We start from the raw sequence: 16,936 nt of genomic DNA on the forward strand, positions 1-16,936 counted from the left end.
GGGTGATGGAGCAAAGGAGCCCTAGGTTCTTTTCCTCATTTCCCCTCTTTCCTCTGTGCTCCTACTGTTCAGTTAGTGGGTAGTGGTGGGATGTCAGGTGGCCTTGAGGTGTCTCAGAGCTGTTGGTCTTTAGCTCAAACATGAAACTGGGAAGCTGGCTATGAGAAATCTTTCTTTAAGCTCTCTGTTTAACTTGGCTGCCCTGAGTTTAAAAACTTGAATGAAGTTTCCTTTGACCACATTTGAAAAGATGCTTTAGATTTAGCCCAAAAGAGTTTTTTAAAAAGGGAAAAATATTTAAATAACACTGCTTATTTTGCTTTTGATGATTTCAGATTTATATTTATAATGAGAAGATAGTGAATGGACATCTGCAACCTAATCTGGTAGACCTCTGTGCTGCTGTTGCAGAACTGGATGATAAGGTACTGATAGTGTTAGCATAAGTGTGGAAATGTGTAATCTTGTTTCCTTAGATGTGATTAGTAATTTCTGACTTTGCTAAAAGCTATTGATAGTATTATATTTCTTGAATATTAAAATAGCTTTCAGAGGTTTTCTTCACATTCCATAAAGATTAGTGTGTTGTGGTTTCATTTTTGCTTTTCCTTTAGGCCATATACAGATGGCCTACATGGAATCTTAGCCACGATTGTTGCCATTTTGTTTTTAAGTCAGTCAGTACATTCTTTTTCCCTCATGATTTCCTGCCACTTGTATTAGGCTATTTGACATGGAGCTTTCACAATTTTCAGTTTTTGGTGGGCTTACTGAACTTGAATCAGTTGATAGATAGCCTGATAAGTGTTTTCTTATCATTCTCATGATTTCTCTCTGATAGTACTACTGCTTGACCTGACTTTCCCTACCTATCCTTTTCTTCTCCAGCATCCCCTTCATCCCCACCTCTACCACCTCCCCTCACCCCAATATAAGACTGGGGGATAAGCTGCAACTTAAAATGCATCTACATTATATAGGATTTCCCCTTTCTTTCCTTTGGAACAAAATGTTAATCTACTTAATCTACTGTGGTTGATTTTATCCTAGAGTAAGTATCCTTAACTTAAAAATTCCACAGAACTTTTTTACAGTGGATGTTTGCCAAATGCTCAAAGAGATGTCTTAAGGAAAAATTTAAAGACAGGAAGATACTCAGGGAGAAGGAATGTGTGGGCAGCACAAAGGAAAGAATGACAGGCCTCCTTTAATTGTAGGTCGTCAGGGGAAGACTCTTTGGGAAGGGGATGAGTGGGTAGGGGGAGGAGGTTGCTCTGTAGTCCAAAAAGAATGATTAGAGCAACAGCCCATAGTGACTCCCTAGGAGGACATAATATATATTATTTAGGTTAAACTCTTATTTTAGCCTTATAAAATCTAAATGACCTTGTAAGGACTGAATTGTAGCTACCTGAATTTTCAAACTCCTAGAGCTTTGAACAATTACAAATTTATTCACCCTCTCTTAATAGATAACCCACTGAGATTCAGTGTTCTTGTTACTTTTAAGGCCTCTTAATTATGTAGGTGGGCATGTCAGACAGGGAGAATAATTGATCCAAAAACTAGTTCTATTTGTTCGCTCACTGGAGAATTGAGATCAGAATCCCTTAAAACAGGACGAAGGTGAATGTTCCGCATTAGAGCAAGCCAAGAGAAGAACCTGTGGCTTTTCAGTAGATAAAATTAGCCTTAATATTTTCCATTTCTTTTAAATTATATTCATGTAATTTTTTTCTGAGGAAAAAAAATGCCATATAAACCTTAATGATTTCTTTAGTGTTTGCAGCATTTCCTTCTGATTTTCTTGTTTTGTGTAGAATATTTCAGATATGTGGGCGATAGTGAAACAAATGACAGATGTGTTGTTGGCTCCTGCGACAGATGCTCTAAAAAGTCGCAGGAGCATGGAAGTACGAATGGAATTTGTGAGGCAAGCTTTACTTTACCTCGAGCAAAGGTAAGCTGAAGCCAACCAAATGAGCTTTTAAGATCCTTTATAATTGAACGTTTTGAATGTATATGTAATCTTCACATGGAATGCTTTATAGATGTGACTGTAATTTGGAGAAGAGTAAATGAGGCAGAAAGACATTACATTATTGTCAAAAATGGCTATTTACTTGGGCATCACTCCATGATATGAAATTGAACCAGTAAAGTCATATGGTAAACAGCAAGGCTGTTAGAACACATCTATTTCTTTCTCATTTCTTTTCTTTGCCTTAGCTTTCACACATGCACACACACCCTTTTTGCAGTAAAGATACTATGATTGTTAGAGTGGAATGCCTTGGATCAAAGTCCCATTTCCTAGTATGGTTCCAGCTGCCCCCTTTTATACCCACTTGTGCTCTTGCAGCATTTTAATTAGACTGCTAACCCCAGCAATTTTACTACCTTCAAACCATAGACAGGCCTGTGTCCCCCCCTATTAAATGCCTCTTTAATCTTAATTTTCCTTTTGGCTACATCCAGTTAATCCCTGTGAGTCCATGCTCCACATTTGATGCACTGATTTCTTCCCTGCTGTTAATGCCAGTGGTTTGTACTAAGGTTTCTGTGCCACCTCCATAGCAACTTGAGTCAGTCATTTAGGGGGATTACAGTTGTGCTTTTGTCCTTTTACAATTGTCCACTCCATTAATAGGGGTTTGTGCTATTCATCCTTCATTGAGGACATTCAATTCATCTCTGAATTAGCCAGCAGGGGTTGTCATAAGTGTTGCAACAAATCCTCTCTATTTCACTGTGCTTCTCCCTGCTGGCTCAAGAAGAGAAGGCTGCTGAGTTGAATACACTTGCAAAATTGCAACACTTGGCCATGTAGGCTGGTGATTACTGCCTTTCGATATTGTTTTCAGTGCATCCACTTTATATAAAATTATATCCTATTAAGAAGTCATAATGTTGTCCTGTGTAGAGCTATACATTAATTGAGAGGTATCACAGCAACGTATTGGTTTTTAAAACTAGTAGTTTATTTGTTATTCCATAGATAAATAAAATAAATACATTTAGTGCATTAGACAAAATCGCTATATTCTGGAGTACAGTGCTGCATCCAGCCAATGTATCTAAAATTCTGTGTGACTTTCTGTCCTAGAAAGGGTTTATTATACACTTTGTTCCAAAATTCTTCATTAAGCTCAAGTTGAATTTTTTTAAATATTGATTTAAGTTTCATGTATATTTCTATTTCCCCCCATAAAGTATTATGTATAGTACAGTGACAGTAAATAATTGTTTATTTTGATTGAATCTATAGCATCTTGCTATCTAAAGAATATTAACTTTTAAAAATGACTCCATTGTGACAGATTCTATATTTTTAAAAGGTTTCAAATAAAAGGGAGGGGGAAGAGAATTCATTTCAGTTAAATTACATTTTAAGTGTTGAAATGTGTTTGTCTTTGAGTCATAATATTTCTTTTAATTTTAATTTTTTACCTGCTGTCTTGGTTAAGTGACTTGCCCAGGATTACACAGCTAGGAAATGTCTGATACCAGATTTGAACTCAGGGCCTTCTATCTCTAGGTCTGACTCTCTTCCACTGAGACACCTAGATACCTCTGGATCATATTTATCTTAATGGGTACTCACAGTACTTATTTTTTGTGATCTTGCAAAAGATGATACCAGAGGATTTTGCAGGCTTATTTTATATTCAAGGTCTAAAGACTCCTGATAGGGAATTTCTTGGTGTGTTGGGACAGCCATTTTGGCTCTGCTTTTTTTAATAAAACACTGCACTGGAATTCTCTCATCACATCTTTACTCCTTAACTAAAATCTTATAAATGGTTACCAGTCTGTTTCCTTTGATTTCTGTAATTTTAATAATAATATTTTTTCTTAGTTTCTTTGCCTATTTTTCCTCTTTGCTTTTTTAATCACTTAAATTGAACTTCCTGAAAATTCCTGGGAACTGACCATCCACAATTTTTTAACACAGCATATTGTTTTACCTAATAGTTATTTGATTGTGATCTTATAAATTTATCCTTACTTCATTATAACCTTTGCAGGACTCAAAACCAAAGGGAATATTTAGGTTTAAAACCAAAAACCTTTTACTGAGTCTAAAATGAAAGTATGAGTTTAATTTGGGGCAGTAGATAGCAAAGTAGATTTTTTTTGGTCAAATGTTTTCTAGTGACTAGCTATTTGCTATTTATTACCTCTTCAGAAATTAGATTTTTTTTTTTATATTGATTCTCTGAAAGCACCTGGGGGTATTTTGGAATCCTATAATTTCAGCATTAGAAGGAATCCTGGAAATCCTTCAGTTTAGCCTTCTGCCCAGAACAGAAATCTTTTTTATATCAGTGCCAACAAGTGGCTGCTAAGCCTTTGTGTAGGCATTTTCAGGGGTTGGAGGAGGGAGAATTCATTATTTTGTAATGTGACCCATTTCATGTTGGATAATTTTCTGATTTTTAGAAAATTTTCATTATTTTTTTTTAAATTTTGATTCAAAATTCTATCTTCCTATAATTGTCCTAGTTTTACCCTTTGGAACAACATAGAACAAATCTATTCCATCTTTAGATATTTGAAGGCAGCAGTTGTATTATTCTCTCCCTGGATCCACCATCCTTGAATGATGCTATATCTTCAATGACATATCATTATTTGACAGATTTTTAAAAAGGAATATCTAACTTTGGACTGTTTTTAATGACTTTTTCCCAGTTACAAAAATTATACACTTGTTACTGTTTTTGGAAATCTACATCAAGCCCAATTGGGTGGTGTTCCTGGAACTTACCAGTTGGTTCGAAGTTTTCTTAATATCAAACTCCCAGCACCTCTTCCAGGACTTCAGGTACCTTAAATTTATTTTATTACTTTCCTTAACCCTATCACAGCAACCCTCAATGACTTTATTTAAACTGTATTATGTAATCATCTGTATTTACCTTCTCTATAGTTACCTTGATAAGATTGAAATAGAAAATGAGAGAGGAAAAAACCGTTTTTTAAAAAACGCACAAAGTTCACAAACTACATTTTAGCATGTTTAACTTTATTTGTAAAACAATTATTTTGTTTTAATTCTTTTTAAAAAATGAATTTAGGTGTTTGATTTCCTAGAACTCCCAAGCAGTTCATGCCCCACTCTGTCTTACACATTCCAACCTAGTATGGGATTTTAGACTTGGCAGGACCAGAAATATTCCACAAAACATTTGTATTTGACCACACCCAAAAGAATCAAGTTAGCTCAGAATACAGTGATCTCAATGTCCTTGGTTATAGTCTCCACTATATTCAGCATAGGATTTTAGAGCAAGTGGGAAAATTGAGGACATCTAACCCAAACCCTTCCCCTCTCCCCATCTCCCATGTTACCATTGAAAAAAGTGAGCTTTAGAAATTAGATGCTATTAAATAAACCTTTGCTGAGAATATGTTTATTAGATGAAAAGATGTAGACTATGTAAAACAAATCTTATTTTTCACCAGCATTAAACCGAAGATTGCATGCACTAGGCTGCCCAAGTGTTCAAGATTTATTGCTGGTGAAAATTTAAATAAGTATGTAAAAAACAAGATCTCTACTGTGTGATGTCCCTTAACCTAGGACCAGTAAAAATCTTCATTTTTTTAGAGCTAAGGGTGACACACACATTGAAGATCATGTGCATGTAAGCCATTATTTTAATAACTGTCTTACTAAAAACTGGTTAATGCTATTGACTGTTGTTGAAATGTGAAATATATTTACTGTTGACTTTGTAAATATCAGCCAGAGATGAAAAAAATATTTTAAGTCATTGTAAATAAAGATGTAAAAAATTCATTATCAGTCTGCCAAGCAGAAAAGAATACCTAAAAATGTTAAATAAATATTGTGTTTCTGGAAAAAAAAAAAAAAGAAATTAGATGCTAGTTTGTGACAGAATACCAACAGTAAAACTCAGGTCATCTGGCTTTCTGTAAGGAGTGCATGACCAGAAGCACGTGCAATGTTAAACCAGCATGATTTAACCCGCCACCCACTCCACTTGTCAGTATCCCTTACGTAAATAACCTTGGAATTAACCTGTTAGTACATGCCAATTCTCTTCCCTGATCATCAGTTAGCAAGCCTAGGTCTAAAGGTACACTAACCTACCAATTCTTATCTTTCTCTCAGTAGTGTTCTTCCTTACTTTCATTCTCTGTCTTTTTTTCCTCGGTGATTTAGTCATGTTACTTTGGGATGAGATCTCTAATAACCACTATCCAAAAGAGCTATATAACTGTATTATATGATATCAGAGCATTTGAAGAACTACTAGGTGTTGATTTGGAATTATACCCTAAAAATGATTAAACTATATATACTTTTTGACTCTGATCCCACTGAGTATTGCTTCCTAACGAGGCCAGATATAGAAGCAAAGGTCTCATTTATGCCAAAGTATTCAGAACAGCCCTCTTTATAGTAACATGAAAGAAACAAAATTCCCCATTATTGGGAAATGACTGAAAAATTTTAGCAGGCTAATAACATGAAATATTTTAGCACCAGTAAAAATAATGAAGATGAGTAATTCAGAAAAACATGGGAAGATGAATATGAACTGATGTAGAGTATAATAAAAAACCAAAAGAACAATATACTTTGTAACTGTTGGAATGTTAATGAGAATTCCTAAAAGGAAGCAAAATTCTGTGTAATTGAAATATTGGTGATGGTCCCAAAGACCATCCTCATGACAGAGAGATGTTGTATCCCTCATTAGAGTGTGAGCTCCTTGAGGGCAAGGAATGTTTCTGTCTTTTTTATATCCTCAGCTCTTAAGATAATGTGTGATACATAGTAAATACTTAAATGCTTTATAACCATCTAGATGTTTTGAGAGTTGCTATTTTTAAGTATTTTCCTTTATTAGGATGGAGAAGTGGAAGGACATCCTGTTTGGGCATTAATTTATTACTGCATGCGCTGTGGAGATTTAGTTGCAGCTTCACAAGTGGTTAATCGAGCCCAGCATCAGCTAGGAGAATTTAAAACTTGGTTCCAAGAATATATGCATAATAAGGATCGAAGGTATGTTGAACAAGATAAAAGATATCCAGAAGAAATTGAGTTGTAAAAATAGAAAGTTCTACTTGTGACTGTACCCTCCTTTGAATCTATGTGATTAGAAATAAGCTTCTGAACAAAATTTTGAATAGATATAAAATAGTAATTGAGAAGGTTAAATCAGGTTATAACACTAATGCTGAAGGGCAAACTACTCAAGTCTCCTGCTGCTTCATTGTGGCTTAGCAACGACCCTGATCCTCAAAGACTATACCAACAAAAAGCAAGATATAACAGGTCTTGCCAGGTCTCTGTGTGCCTAGCACCAGCCTATATATTTGTCATCCTGAGAGCAGCCTTGTTAAGGCCCCATTAGGTGGTTGGCCACCAGGTATTAAAATTTTTTTTAATCCCAGCAATTCTTGAAGACCAACTTCCAAGGCATGCTTATGATATGCATCAGTATTGGGGGAGTACATCCTTTCTGTAGACTTTGTATATGGTAATGAAAGAGACACTGGAGTATAGCATGATTCACTCTTACCATTAATCCATGGTTAAGGACAGTTACACTGGAATTTGCTTTGTCACATTTTATTTATATGAACTGAGTTAATTGTCTATAGGCTGCTGTTTTCAAAAATATTGTTTGCTACATTGGTAAGTTGGAGACTAGAGAAATAGTCTTCTATATGACAGTCAAATCAGTTCAAGAGATGTTTGTTAAATTTCTAGACACTAAGGGAATGCTATGTGTTGGTACTTATGTTGGTTTTATTAGTGTTTGATGTATTATCAGTATCTTCATACCAATAAAATGTTGCCTCTGTGATAGCAAAAAGTTTGATTTTTCCTTTATATTCCATAGATAACTTAAGAAAGGCTTGTTCAATTGAATAGTCTAGGCCTTAAAGGGTTTATAATTTATTGATCTGAGTACTCAATAAACTAATGTAAATTTTCTCCTTTCTCTGAGTTGGTAGGCTGTTTAATGAGTTGCTGTGATTATTATTATTTTTTTTAATGTATAATGTTGTGCCCGACCTTCTAGGGGCAGCCAACTTTAGCTAGGCCTGGTAGGTGTGCATACCATCACTAGCCCCATAATTAAAACTATATCCATTTCGATAAGATGAACCAGAAGTTGTGCTTCTCTACGGTCGAATTGGACACCCTTCTAGGACTCCATATATTTATACATTTGTGTGCACTTAAAAGTGCTTTCTCAGAAGTTCTCACTTGATAGCCATGTAAAAAGCTCTGTTTTGAACATTCTCTAAAGCCCTGCTTTATTATTGGTGAAGTATTCAAGTTGGATTAGAGTTTGAGTTGTTTTCAAATACTCTCATTCTCCATGTTTTTGTTTATTTTTTTTTGCTTGTTTAAATCTTTAGATTGTCCCCTGCCACTGAAAATAAGCTTCGTCTCCATTATCGACGTGCCCTTAGAAACAACACTGACCCCTACAAAAGAGCTGTTTATTGTATCATTGGCAGATGTGATGTTACTGATAATCAGAGTGAAGTGGCTGATAAAACAGAAGATTATCTTTGGTTAAAGGCAGGTTGCTGCTTGGGGAGGGGAAGTGCATGTGCTCATGTGCATCTAGGAAATTACTTAAAAGTAGAGGTCATTTATTTGAGACATTTAGCACTTTGACGTGGGGGCAGGGTACAGTGAGGTAAATTGAATGCTGTGGATTTTGTTTCATAAAATATTTGATCCATTGAGCTTTTAGCTTTTAGTTTTTGCTTATATGATGATAGTTCTGTGTATTCATTTCTGTCTTAGAATTTGTACTAAATATTGGTTCCAAGGCAAAAGAGTGCTGGATGATTGGGATTAATCAGCAGAGCTGTCTTCTGCCCCATTTTTTTGTTACAAAACTCCTTGTTAAACACAACCATCATAGCAATGACTAGCTTTCAGGATAGACACAGTTGCATGCCCTTGATTGAGAAGAATTTATAAAAATGTATGTGTTTCTTTTGGGGATTTAGTTGAATCAAGTATGTATTGAGGATGATGGCACCAGCTCTCCACAAGACAGACTCACTTTATCACAATTTCAAAAGCAATTGTTGGAAGACTATGGTAAGAGCTTCTGAACCCAGCTCATTGCTTTCCTAGAAAAAAATATTTTGCCTCCAAGCACAGTAGCCTTCCCAGTTATTTTCAGAGGCCTTGAGTGCTAACTTTCAAGGACTGGTTCATTAAAGTGAACTGGATTTCTGTAATTACAATATGAGTGACTTTGTTTTTATATAGATGTGTAGTTACATAATAAGAACTTACATACTGAGCATTTATTTCCTTGAGCTACATTAATCATGGTGGTATTTATTGGACAAGATATAGAGTGTACTTATGTGGTCCTCTATCCTACATCTCACTAATAACTTGAGGTCTGCCCTATTATCAGTCTAAAGGATAAACTGAGGCATCTGAAGCTTTTCATTTTTCTTGCCTCATTAGGCAAGAATAGAGGCATGATTTTTTTTGGAGATATTTGGAAGGCATACGGAGAACTTTTTTTCTCTGTGCCCTCTTGTGGCTGGTTTCTGTGACTAATAGCAACCCCTTTTTGCTTGTCACTTCCTAAGATACAAGGAATATTGTTAACATCCCATCTCATCAGCTCATTGTAGCCAGGCCATCCTGTAACTCCAGCAAACTGCATTAGAACACTAGTTATTTGCAGTTACATGGGATAAAATTCTTTGATAAAAAGAACTTAATTCTTTAAGAATTATTCTTCTTGCTCTTTTTATTTCCAGGTGAGTCCCACTTTGCTGTGAACCACCAGCCTTTTCTCTACTTCCAAGTGCTCTTCCTGACAGCACAGTTTGAAGCTGCAATTGCCTTCCTTTTCCGGGTGGAGCGCCTGCGTTGCCATGCTGTTCATGTAGCACTGGTGCTATATGAGCTAAAGCTTCTCTTGAAATCATCTGGCCAGAGTGCACAGCTCTGTAAGTACCATTACCTTGGGATGTGAAAGGAGGAATTATTTCAGAATCAGTGTTAACCTTCATTGATGGCAATAATGACATCACTGTACCCACCTTCTCTTTTTTTAGGAAAGGTGGAGATTAAGTCATTTTCGATCATATTCTTAGTGAGTTGGTGCCCTGGATGATTTGAGATTTTCCTAGCATTCATATAGCATTTTATATTTGCAACTGCTTTATATTTATCAATAAAACATAATAGTTTGTGCTCTTCTAAGACACATACCACATTTTGATATGTATTATTTATCTTATATACCTTATCTTCCCTTCTAAACTAGTTCTTTGAGGTCAGTGGCCATATCTTAGATATCTTTATAACTCTTTCAGTGCCTACCAAATATAGCACATTGCAGAGAGTAGATACTATAGGTTTGAATGTACAGATTCTTTGTGAGTCATTCAGAGTCCAAAGCTAATCAGGTCCTTCCTTTGTGAGGAGCTACCTTTTTCAGTAGCTTCAGATTGCTAGCTCACCCTGGTTAGCCATATCTCATTCGTGCTATCTGTGTCTAGAGTGTTGAAATTAAGGACTCTAGGTAAGTTCTGTACACTTAATATCTTAATATGGGTGGAAAAGTAACTTAAAACTTGGATCATCGTTTACTACTAAAACAGTCATTGTTACCCCATTTTATACAAGAAGAAACTGGAATGCTAGTTCCTTTTTTTTAAAAGCTTCATGTCAGCTAGGTGGGCTCAGTGTATTGAGAGCCAGACCTAGAGACAGAAAGTCCTGGATTTAAATCTATCCTCAGATACTTCCTAGCTGTGTGATCCTGGGCATGTCAACCCCCCATTGCCTAGCCCTTCCCACTTTTCTGCCTTGGAACCAATTCATAGTATTGATTCTAAGATGGAAGGAAAGAGTTTTAAAATAAACTTCATATTGCTTTATTTTCCTTTTTCTTTTCCTCTATTATATGTAAAAACAATGTCAATTTATTTTCAAAATCTCTCATGATTAAGCATTTTTTTCTTTCTGACTCTTCATTTGAAAGAAAGGAAACACAAAATAAGCAGACATACAGAAAAACTTGTGTTTGACTTAGCTTCCAGCATTCAAATTTGCTAAGGTATCAAGCAAGGAATTAAGATTTCCTAGAAGCAAGTTGAATAACAGGGCAAAGATCAGGTCACAGAATAATGACTGACCTTGAAATAGAGTATCTGTGCATTGGGTTTTGTTTCATAAAATATTTAATCCATTGAGCTTTTGGTTCTTTTTATGTGATGATGGTTCTGTGAATTCATTTCTCTCTTAGAAATGGTACTAAGTATTGATTTCAAGGCAAAAGAATGACAAGGACTAGACGATTGGGGTTAAGTGACTTGTGCACTATCCCAGTTCTATTATTCATTAAGAAATATGGTTATGACCTATTTTATTTCTTACATAGTAAGTCATGAAGCTGGAGACCCTCCCTGTGTAAGACGTCTTAATTTTGTTCGCCTTTTGATGCTCTATACTCGAAAATTTGAATCAACAGATCCAAGAGAAGCATTGCAGTACTTCTACTTTCTCAGGTAAGGAAATGACTGATTATTTTGAATAACTCATTCTATAGTTCTTTGAATACCATTAAAGGCTTCGAATTCATTAAGCTTGAATTAAAGAATATTGTTTTTATTTGCTTTCTTACAGAGATGAGAAAGATAGTCAAGGAGAAAACATGTTTTTGCGTTGTGTTAGTGAACTTGTAATAGAAAGTCGAGAGGTATGGTCTTTTTTCTGTTATACTAAAAATATATAAACATACATAAGTATATTTCTATGTTTCCATGTGATGCATACTAAGAATTGGGGGGGGGGTGTTTATGTTTCAGCTGAATCATAGTCTAAGAGTCAAAAAGCCCTTAAAATTATCTAATCAAACCCTATGTGAATCCCCTTTAAAATGTCCTCAACAGTGGAATAGGTACTGTTGTTTTAAAAAAGTAATAGCATAGGGGGCAACTGGGTAGCTCGGTAGCTCAGTGGATTGAGAGCCAGGCCTAAAGACAGGAGGTCTTAGGTTCAAATCTGGCCTCAGACACTTCCTAGCTGTGTGACCCTGGCCAAGTCACTTAACCCCCATTGCCTAGCCCTTACCACTCTTCTGCCTTGGAATACAGTATTGATTCCAAGACGGAAGGTAAGGGTTAAAAAAAAAAGTAACAGCATAAATTTGGACATTTTCCCCTACTTTTCCCTCATTTTCACCTAATTTTGTACCTCAGATATAATGGCATTATTTTTAAGTGCATCAAATTGTTTAGATTATTTTTGTTTGTTTCTCTAGTTTGATATGATTCTTGGGAAACTGGAGAATGATGGAAGTAGAAAGGTGAGTTTAAAAAAATCCTGCTTTTTAAAAAATTGTCAGAGATCTACATTCAAAAGACTTAATTCCGTTTCTGAGCCTACTCAGGGAGGTATCTCGGGTGTCAAGCAGTAGCACAGGAAAGAATTTAGCAAAAAATAACAGACTTAAAATGATGATCTTGATATACATACTTTTATATTGAATATGCAGATTTACCTTTAGAATATTCTTTTGAAGTGAGCAGAATGCTTTTAATCTCTTCACACCTGCAATTTTTGGAGATGAGATGACTTAACTAGAAAATGTGCTAAGAGTTGGACGATATACCTGGTCTTCCAAATGGAAGAGTTTAGCTTTCTTTTTAACATTTTCTTTTATAAAGACTCAAAAATCCACTCTTTTCCATAAAAATTTAGATCAATAAGTTATACAGATTCCTAACTTATTTATTCAGATATCAAGACCTACTGTAATGTTATCTAAACAAGCTATTGTTCTTACCCAAAGTAAATAGAGAAACAAAACATTTTGATGTAATCTTGACTGAAATACTAATATTTTTTCAGGACCAACTTGGGGTTTCTAGAAAAGGTATAGAAGCAACTTATTTAATACCCTTCCTAAGGCCTTTTTGTAATCATATTTGATTGTTTATGTGGCGGCACTGATTTTTTAGTACTAAATTTCATTTACCATTTGTTTTATAAAAGCAAAATCGGAATCCTCAAGAAATTTTCCTAAATGTTTTGATTTCCTTTTTTCCCCCAGGATCCTTACATCAGTAGGTGCCTTTTACCTGCTTTCTGGCTCATTTTAAAATATTAGAAACCACTAATGTTTTGCTGCTGACTTTTGTGTGCTTGTTAATCAATTTTGCCTACTTAGGTTGCAGCATTTTTCATAAACACCCTTCATATTTTTAATGTGGCCACTTCCGGCATGTATTCCTGTGGAAATCCTTACTCTGAAGTGTAACCAAACTATTGTCTTGGGTAAAACATTTTTAGTTTAACCCTTTTCCTTATCCCAAATGTTTTTCTGATGTTGAAAACAATAGCTATGTGTGTGCTCTTCTCCTCCCCTATTTTTCTTCTCAGCCTGGAGTTATAGATAAGTTTACTAGTGACACAAAGCCCATTATCAACAAAGTTGCTTCAGTGGCAGAAAATAAAGGATTATTTGAAGAAGCCGCAAAGCTTTATGACCTTGCAAAGGTAAAATAGGTTTTGTTCTTTTCACTGAATATATATGTTGGCCTTTTAGAGTAGGATACACAAACATTTTCACTAGACTATAATCTTAATCTTTCAGAATTATACCATCTGTCTAGAGTATTAATGCTCTTGCCACTGAGCTTTTTTCTCATGGTACTTAGGCAGTTAATGATCCCAAACATGGTGAAATTCCCATTTTACAGAATTGTTTTTGCCCATAAGATGTTTTCAGCTGACAGAGCAACTTATTGAAAATATGCCCTTCAAACATCTAATTGTAATATCATTTGGCAGCAAGTTAAATATTTATCATATTTAGACTATGAAGTTTCTTGGTGAGAAATATGTCAAGCTTTTACATTCTCTGTAGCAATGTACTACAGTGTGTGTTATATCGTAACACAATGAATGAGGCTTTGTCAGAAGGTGAGAGAAATATTTCCATCTGAAAATATGATGACTCGATGGTTAAGTATAACTTTTAAGGTCTTTATGGTAATTTAGGAAGTGATGAATAAGGGCAAGGGTAACAGCATACTGAATCATTTGGCAGATTGCTTTTATGGAAAAAATATAAACTCATTATGTTCATCTTTTGTTATATGGTATGCTTTTGGGGAGTGTCTTTTTAAAAATATATATTTGACAGAATGCAGACAAGGTTCTTGAGCTGATGAACAAGTTGCTCAGTCCAGTCGTTCCCCAGATCAGTACTCCTCAGTCCAATAAAGAGAGGCTGAAGAACATGGCACTTTCCATCGCAGAACGGTAATAACAATGATAACATTAATGATACTTATGCTGATGATAGCTTACAGTTATATATTAGTTTATAGTATACAAAGCACTTTCCTCGTAGTAAACCTATGAAATAATAATAATAGCTCACTTTTATGTAGCATACAATTAGTGTCTATGTATGATTCAAACCCTGGGCTTCTTGACTCCAGATGCAATTCTCTTTCCACTCTCCCCTGCTATCTCTTAGATAGGTGGTATAATTATTATTGACCTTAACTAACAAGTAAAGAAATACAAATGTGTAGAGGTGAAGTGATTTGTCTAAAATAATTTGGCAGCTGATGGTTGACCTGGGACTTGAAACTGACTTCTAGTCTAATGTTATTTCTACTATACCTCTAGGCTTTCTAAGTTCTAAAGGGGCAACTGGAAGAATCTGTTGTTCCAGCCCAGGCTTCAAGCCTCAAATATCAAAGCCCTGTGGCCATGTTCTTGACCTTGCATGAATTGGTTTAGGCCAACAGAAATGTAATTAGCACTAATCTATGTAAGATCTTTGATGTTTCACAACTGATATCAAGTCTGTACACATTTACCAATTGGGGGGAGGGGTGTCCCTCTCAATTGAAACCTATCAAAGGTCAAAGAATTTTAGAGATGGAAAAGGAATTTTGGCTGGCTTCTAGTTCAATCCTTATCTGAAAGGACTCTATCATAATATACCTGACCAATGGTCATCTAGCCTCTATTTGAAGACCTCTAATAAGACAGGACCCACTACCTTTCAAGGGAACCCATTCCACTTTTGAACAGCCATAATCATTAAAGTTTTTCCTAACATTAAGGTTAAATTTGCCTCTCTGCATCTTCTTCCCATTGTTCCTTGTTCTGGGATCCAGCAGAACTTCTCCATGATATGTTTTCAGATATTTAAAAACAATTGTGATGTCTCTTCCCAGTGTTCCCTTCTCCAAGCTAAAGATTCACACTTCAAGCTGCTCTTTAGGTGACATGAACTTGAGACCTTTGATTCTTTTGGTCTCTTTCCTTGGGATATTCTGCAGTTTATTGGTGCTTAAACTCTGGCCCCTAAAACCAAACAGATCCTCTATATGTGATCTGACCAGCATAGAGTACCAAAGAACTGTTACCTCTGTCTTCCTGGAAGCTATACATGTCTTAATACTGACTAAGATGTCTTTAGTTTTTTTGACTACCATATTAAATTTCAGACTTCTATTGAGTGTATAATCCAGCAAAATTTCCAGGTTCTTTTTTTTTTTTTTAAGAAAAATCGCTGACTACATGTGCCTCTACTATCTTGTACTTATGAACTTAATATTCTTTAACCTAAGTGTAAGACTTTGTATTTATCTTCCTATTGGAGATCATCTCATTAAATTTAGCCCAATGTTCTAGTCTGCCAAAATCTTTTTGAATCCTAATTCTGCCTTTAATTGTGTTCCAATGTCTATGAAATCTGCAAGGTTGATGAGCATACAATCTACTCTTTTATCCAAATTATTTATAAAAACATTAAATAGCACAAGACCAACTACAGATCCCTAGGGTACTCCACTGGAGACCTCTTGCCAAGTAGACATGAAACCATTTGATACCAGCCATTCTAAGCAATTTTTAAACTATCTTGTTATCTTCCAGTTCACCTCTTATTTTCTACTTGGAGGTAGCATGACATAATTTCTCAGATTCTTTGCTAAAATCTGAGTAAACTAACTCAACAGCATTTCTATCACCTACTTGTTAAGGAGCCCTCTCAAAAAAAGGAAATAAGGTTCTATGGTTGGTCTGTCATGACCTCTTCTTGAGGAAGACATGATATATCTTTGTTGAGCACTGCTTTTTTCCCCCTAAATGTTCATTAACTGTTTCTTCAATCTCTTTTGGAATTTGACCTGGAATCGAAGTCACACTTAGAGGGCTATAAATTTGTGGACTCTTTTCTCTTCCTTTTTTAAAAAATCAAAACATTTGCTCTCCTTGGGTCCTTTAGAATTTCTGCTGTTTTTCACTATCTTTCAGATCATTCTGACAGTGGCTCAGCAGTCACTTCTGACTATTTTTTCAGTACCTAAGGTTCCAGCGTGTCTGGCTAGGTGACTTGAATTCATCAAAGATGTCTAGGTGCTTTCTTTCTATCTCCTTCTTTATCTTGAGGATCAACTCAATATTTGCTATTTTTGTTCTGTCATTTCTGGTGCCAAAGTCATTTTTCTCGTGGAGAAAACAAGAGCAAAATAAAGATGAAAGAGTTCTGCCTTCCCTCTGTTGTCAGTTATCATTCCCTCACACACCCCAAACAACAGGCCTTTCTCTTCTTTGATATTCCTCTTTCCCTCTATATTGATTTTTTTTAATCTTTTTTTAAAATTATTCTTCACTTCCTTTTCCAGCTTGTGCTCATTCTGAGCTTTAGTACTCTCAACATTATTTTTAAAGGATTGCACCATGATGTTATATTCATTCTCTCTTACCTACCCTTGAGCTTCCATCTTGTGTGCATATTTTTTAAAAATTGAAATTGGTCATTCAGTTTCCTGTACATTAATCTTTTTAGACGATTCAAGTTTTTCTTCCTCATTGAAATGATTTCTTTTTTTTTGTCTTCAGGATGCTATTCTTGAGAAT

The 16,936-nt window shown here is 35.3% G+C and overlaps 1 protein-coding gene across 2 annotated transcripts in view; it reads left to right on the forward strand.

Moving 5' to 3' along the window:
* NUP93 (nucleoporin 93) overlaps positions 1 to 16,936 on the forward strand; it is a 112,576-nt gene that overhangs the window by 84,082 nt on the left and 11,558 nt on the right. For both annotated transcript variants that reach the window (XM_001365209.4, XM_007474885.3), the window contains 12 exons: positions 336 to 425; positions 1,821 to 1,960; positions 4,696 to 4,828; positions 6,885 to 7,042; positions 8,413 to 8,578; positions 9,019 to 9,112; positions 9,796 to 9,987; positions 11,427 to 11,553; positions 11,672 to 11,744; positions 12,309 to 12,353; positions 13,430 to 13,546; positions 14,196 to 14,314. In XM_001365209.4, coding sequence (XP_001365246.1) covers positions 336 to 425; positions 1,821 to 1,960; positions 4,696 to 4,828; positions 6,885 to 7,042; positions 8,413 to 8,578; positions 9,019 to 9,112; positions 9,796 to 9,987; positions 11,427 to 11,553; positions 11,672 to 11,744; positions 12,309 to 12,353; positions 13,430 to 13,546; positions 14,196 to 14,314 — 1,454 coding nt within the window. The remainder of the gene's footprint in view (positions 1 to 335; positions 426 to 1,820; positions 1,961 to 4,695; positions 4,829 to 6,884; positions 7,043 to 8,412; positions 8,579 to 9,018; positions 9,113 to 9,795; positions 9,988 to 11,426; positions 11,554 to 11,671; positions 11,745 to 12,308; positions 12,354 to 13,429; positions 13,547 to 14,195; positions 14,315 to 16,936) is intronic.

The sequence above is a fragment of the Monodelphis domestica genome, chromosome 1 (assembly GCF_027887165.1).
Source record: "Monodelphis domestica isolate mMonDom1 chromosome 1, mMonDom1.pri, whole genome shotgun sequence".
In the NCBI taxonomy this organism is placed as follows: domain Eukaryota; kingdom Metazoa; phylum Chordata; class Mammalia; order Didelphimorphia; family Didelphidae; genus Monodelphis; species Monodelphis domestica.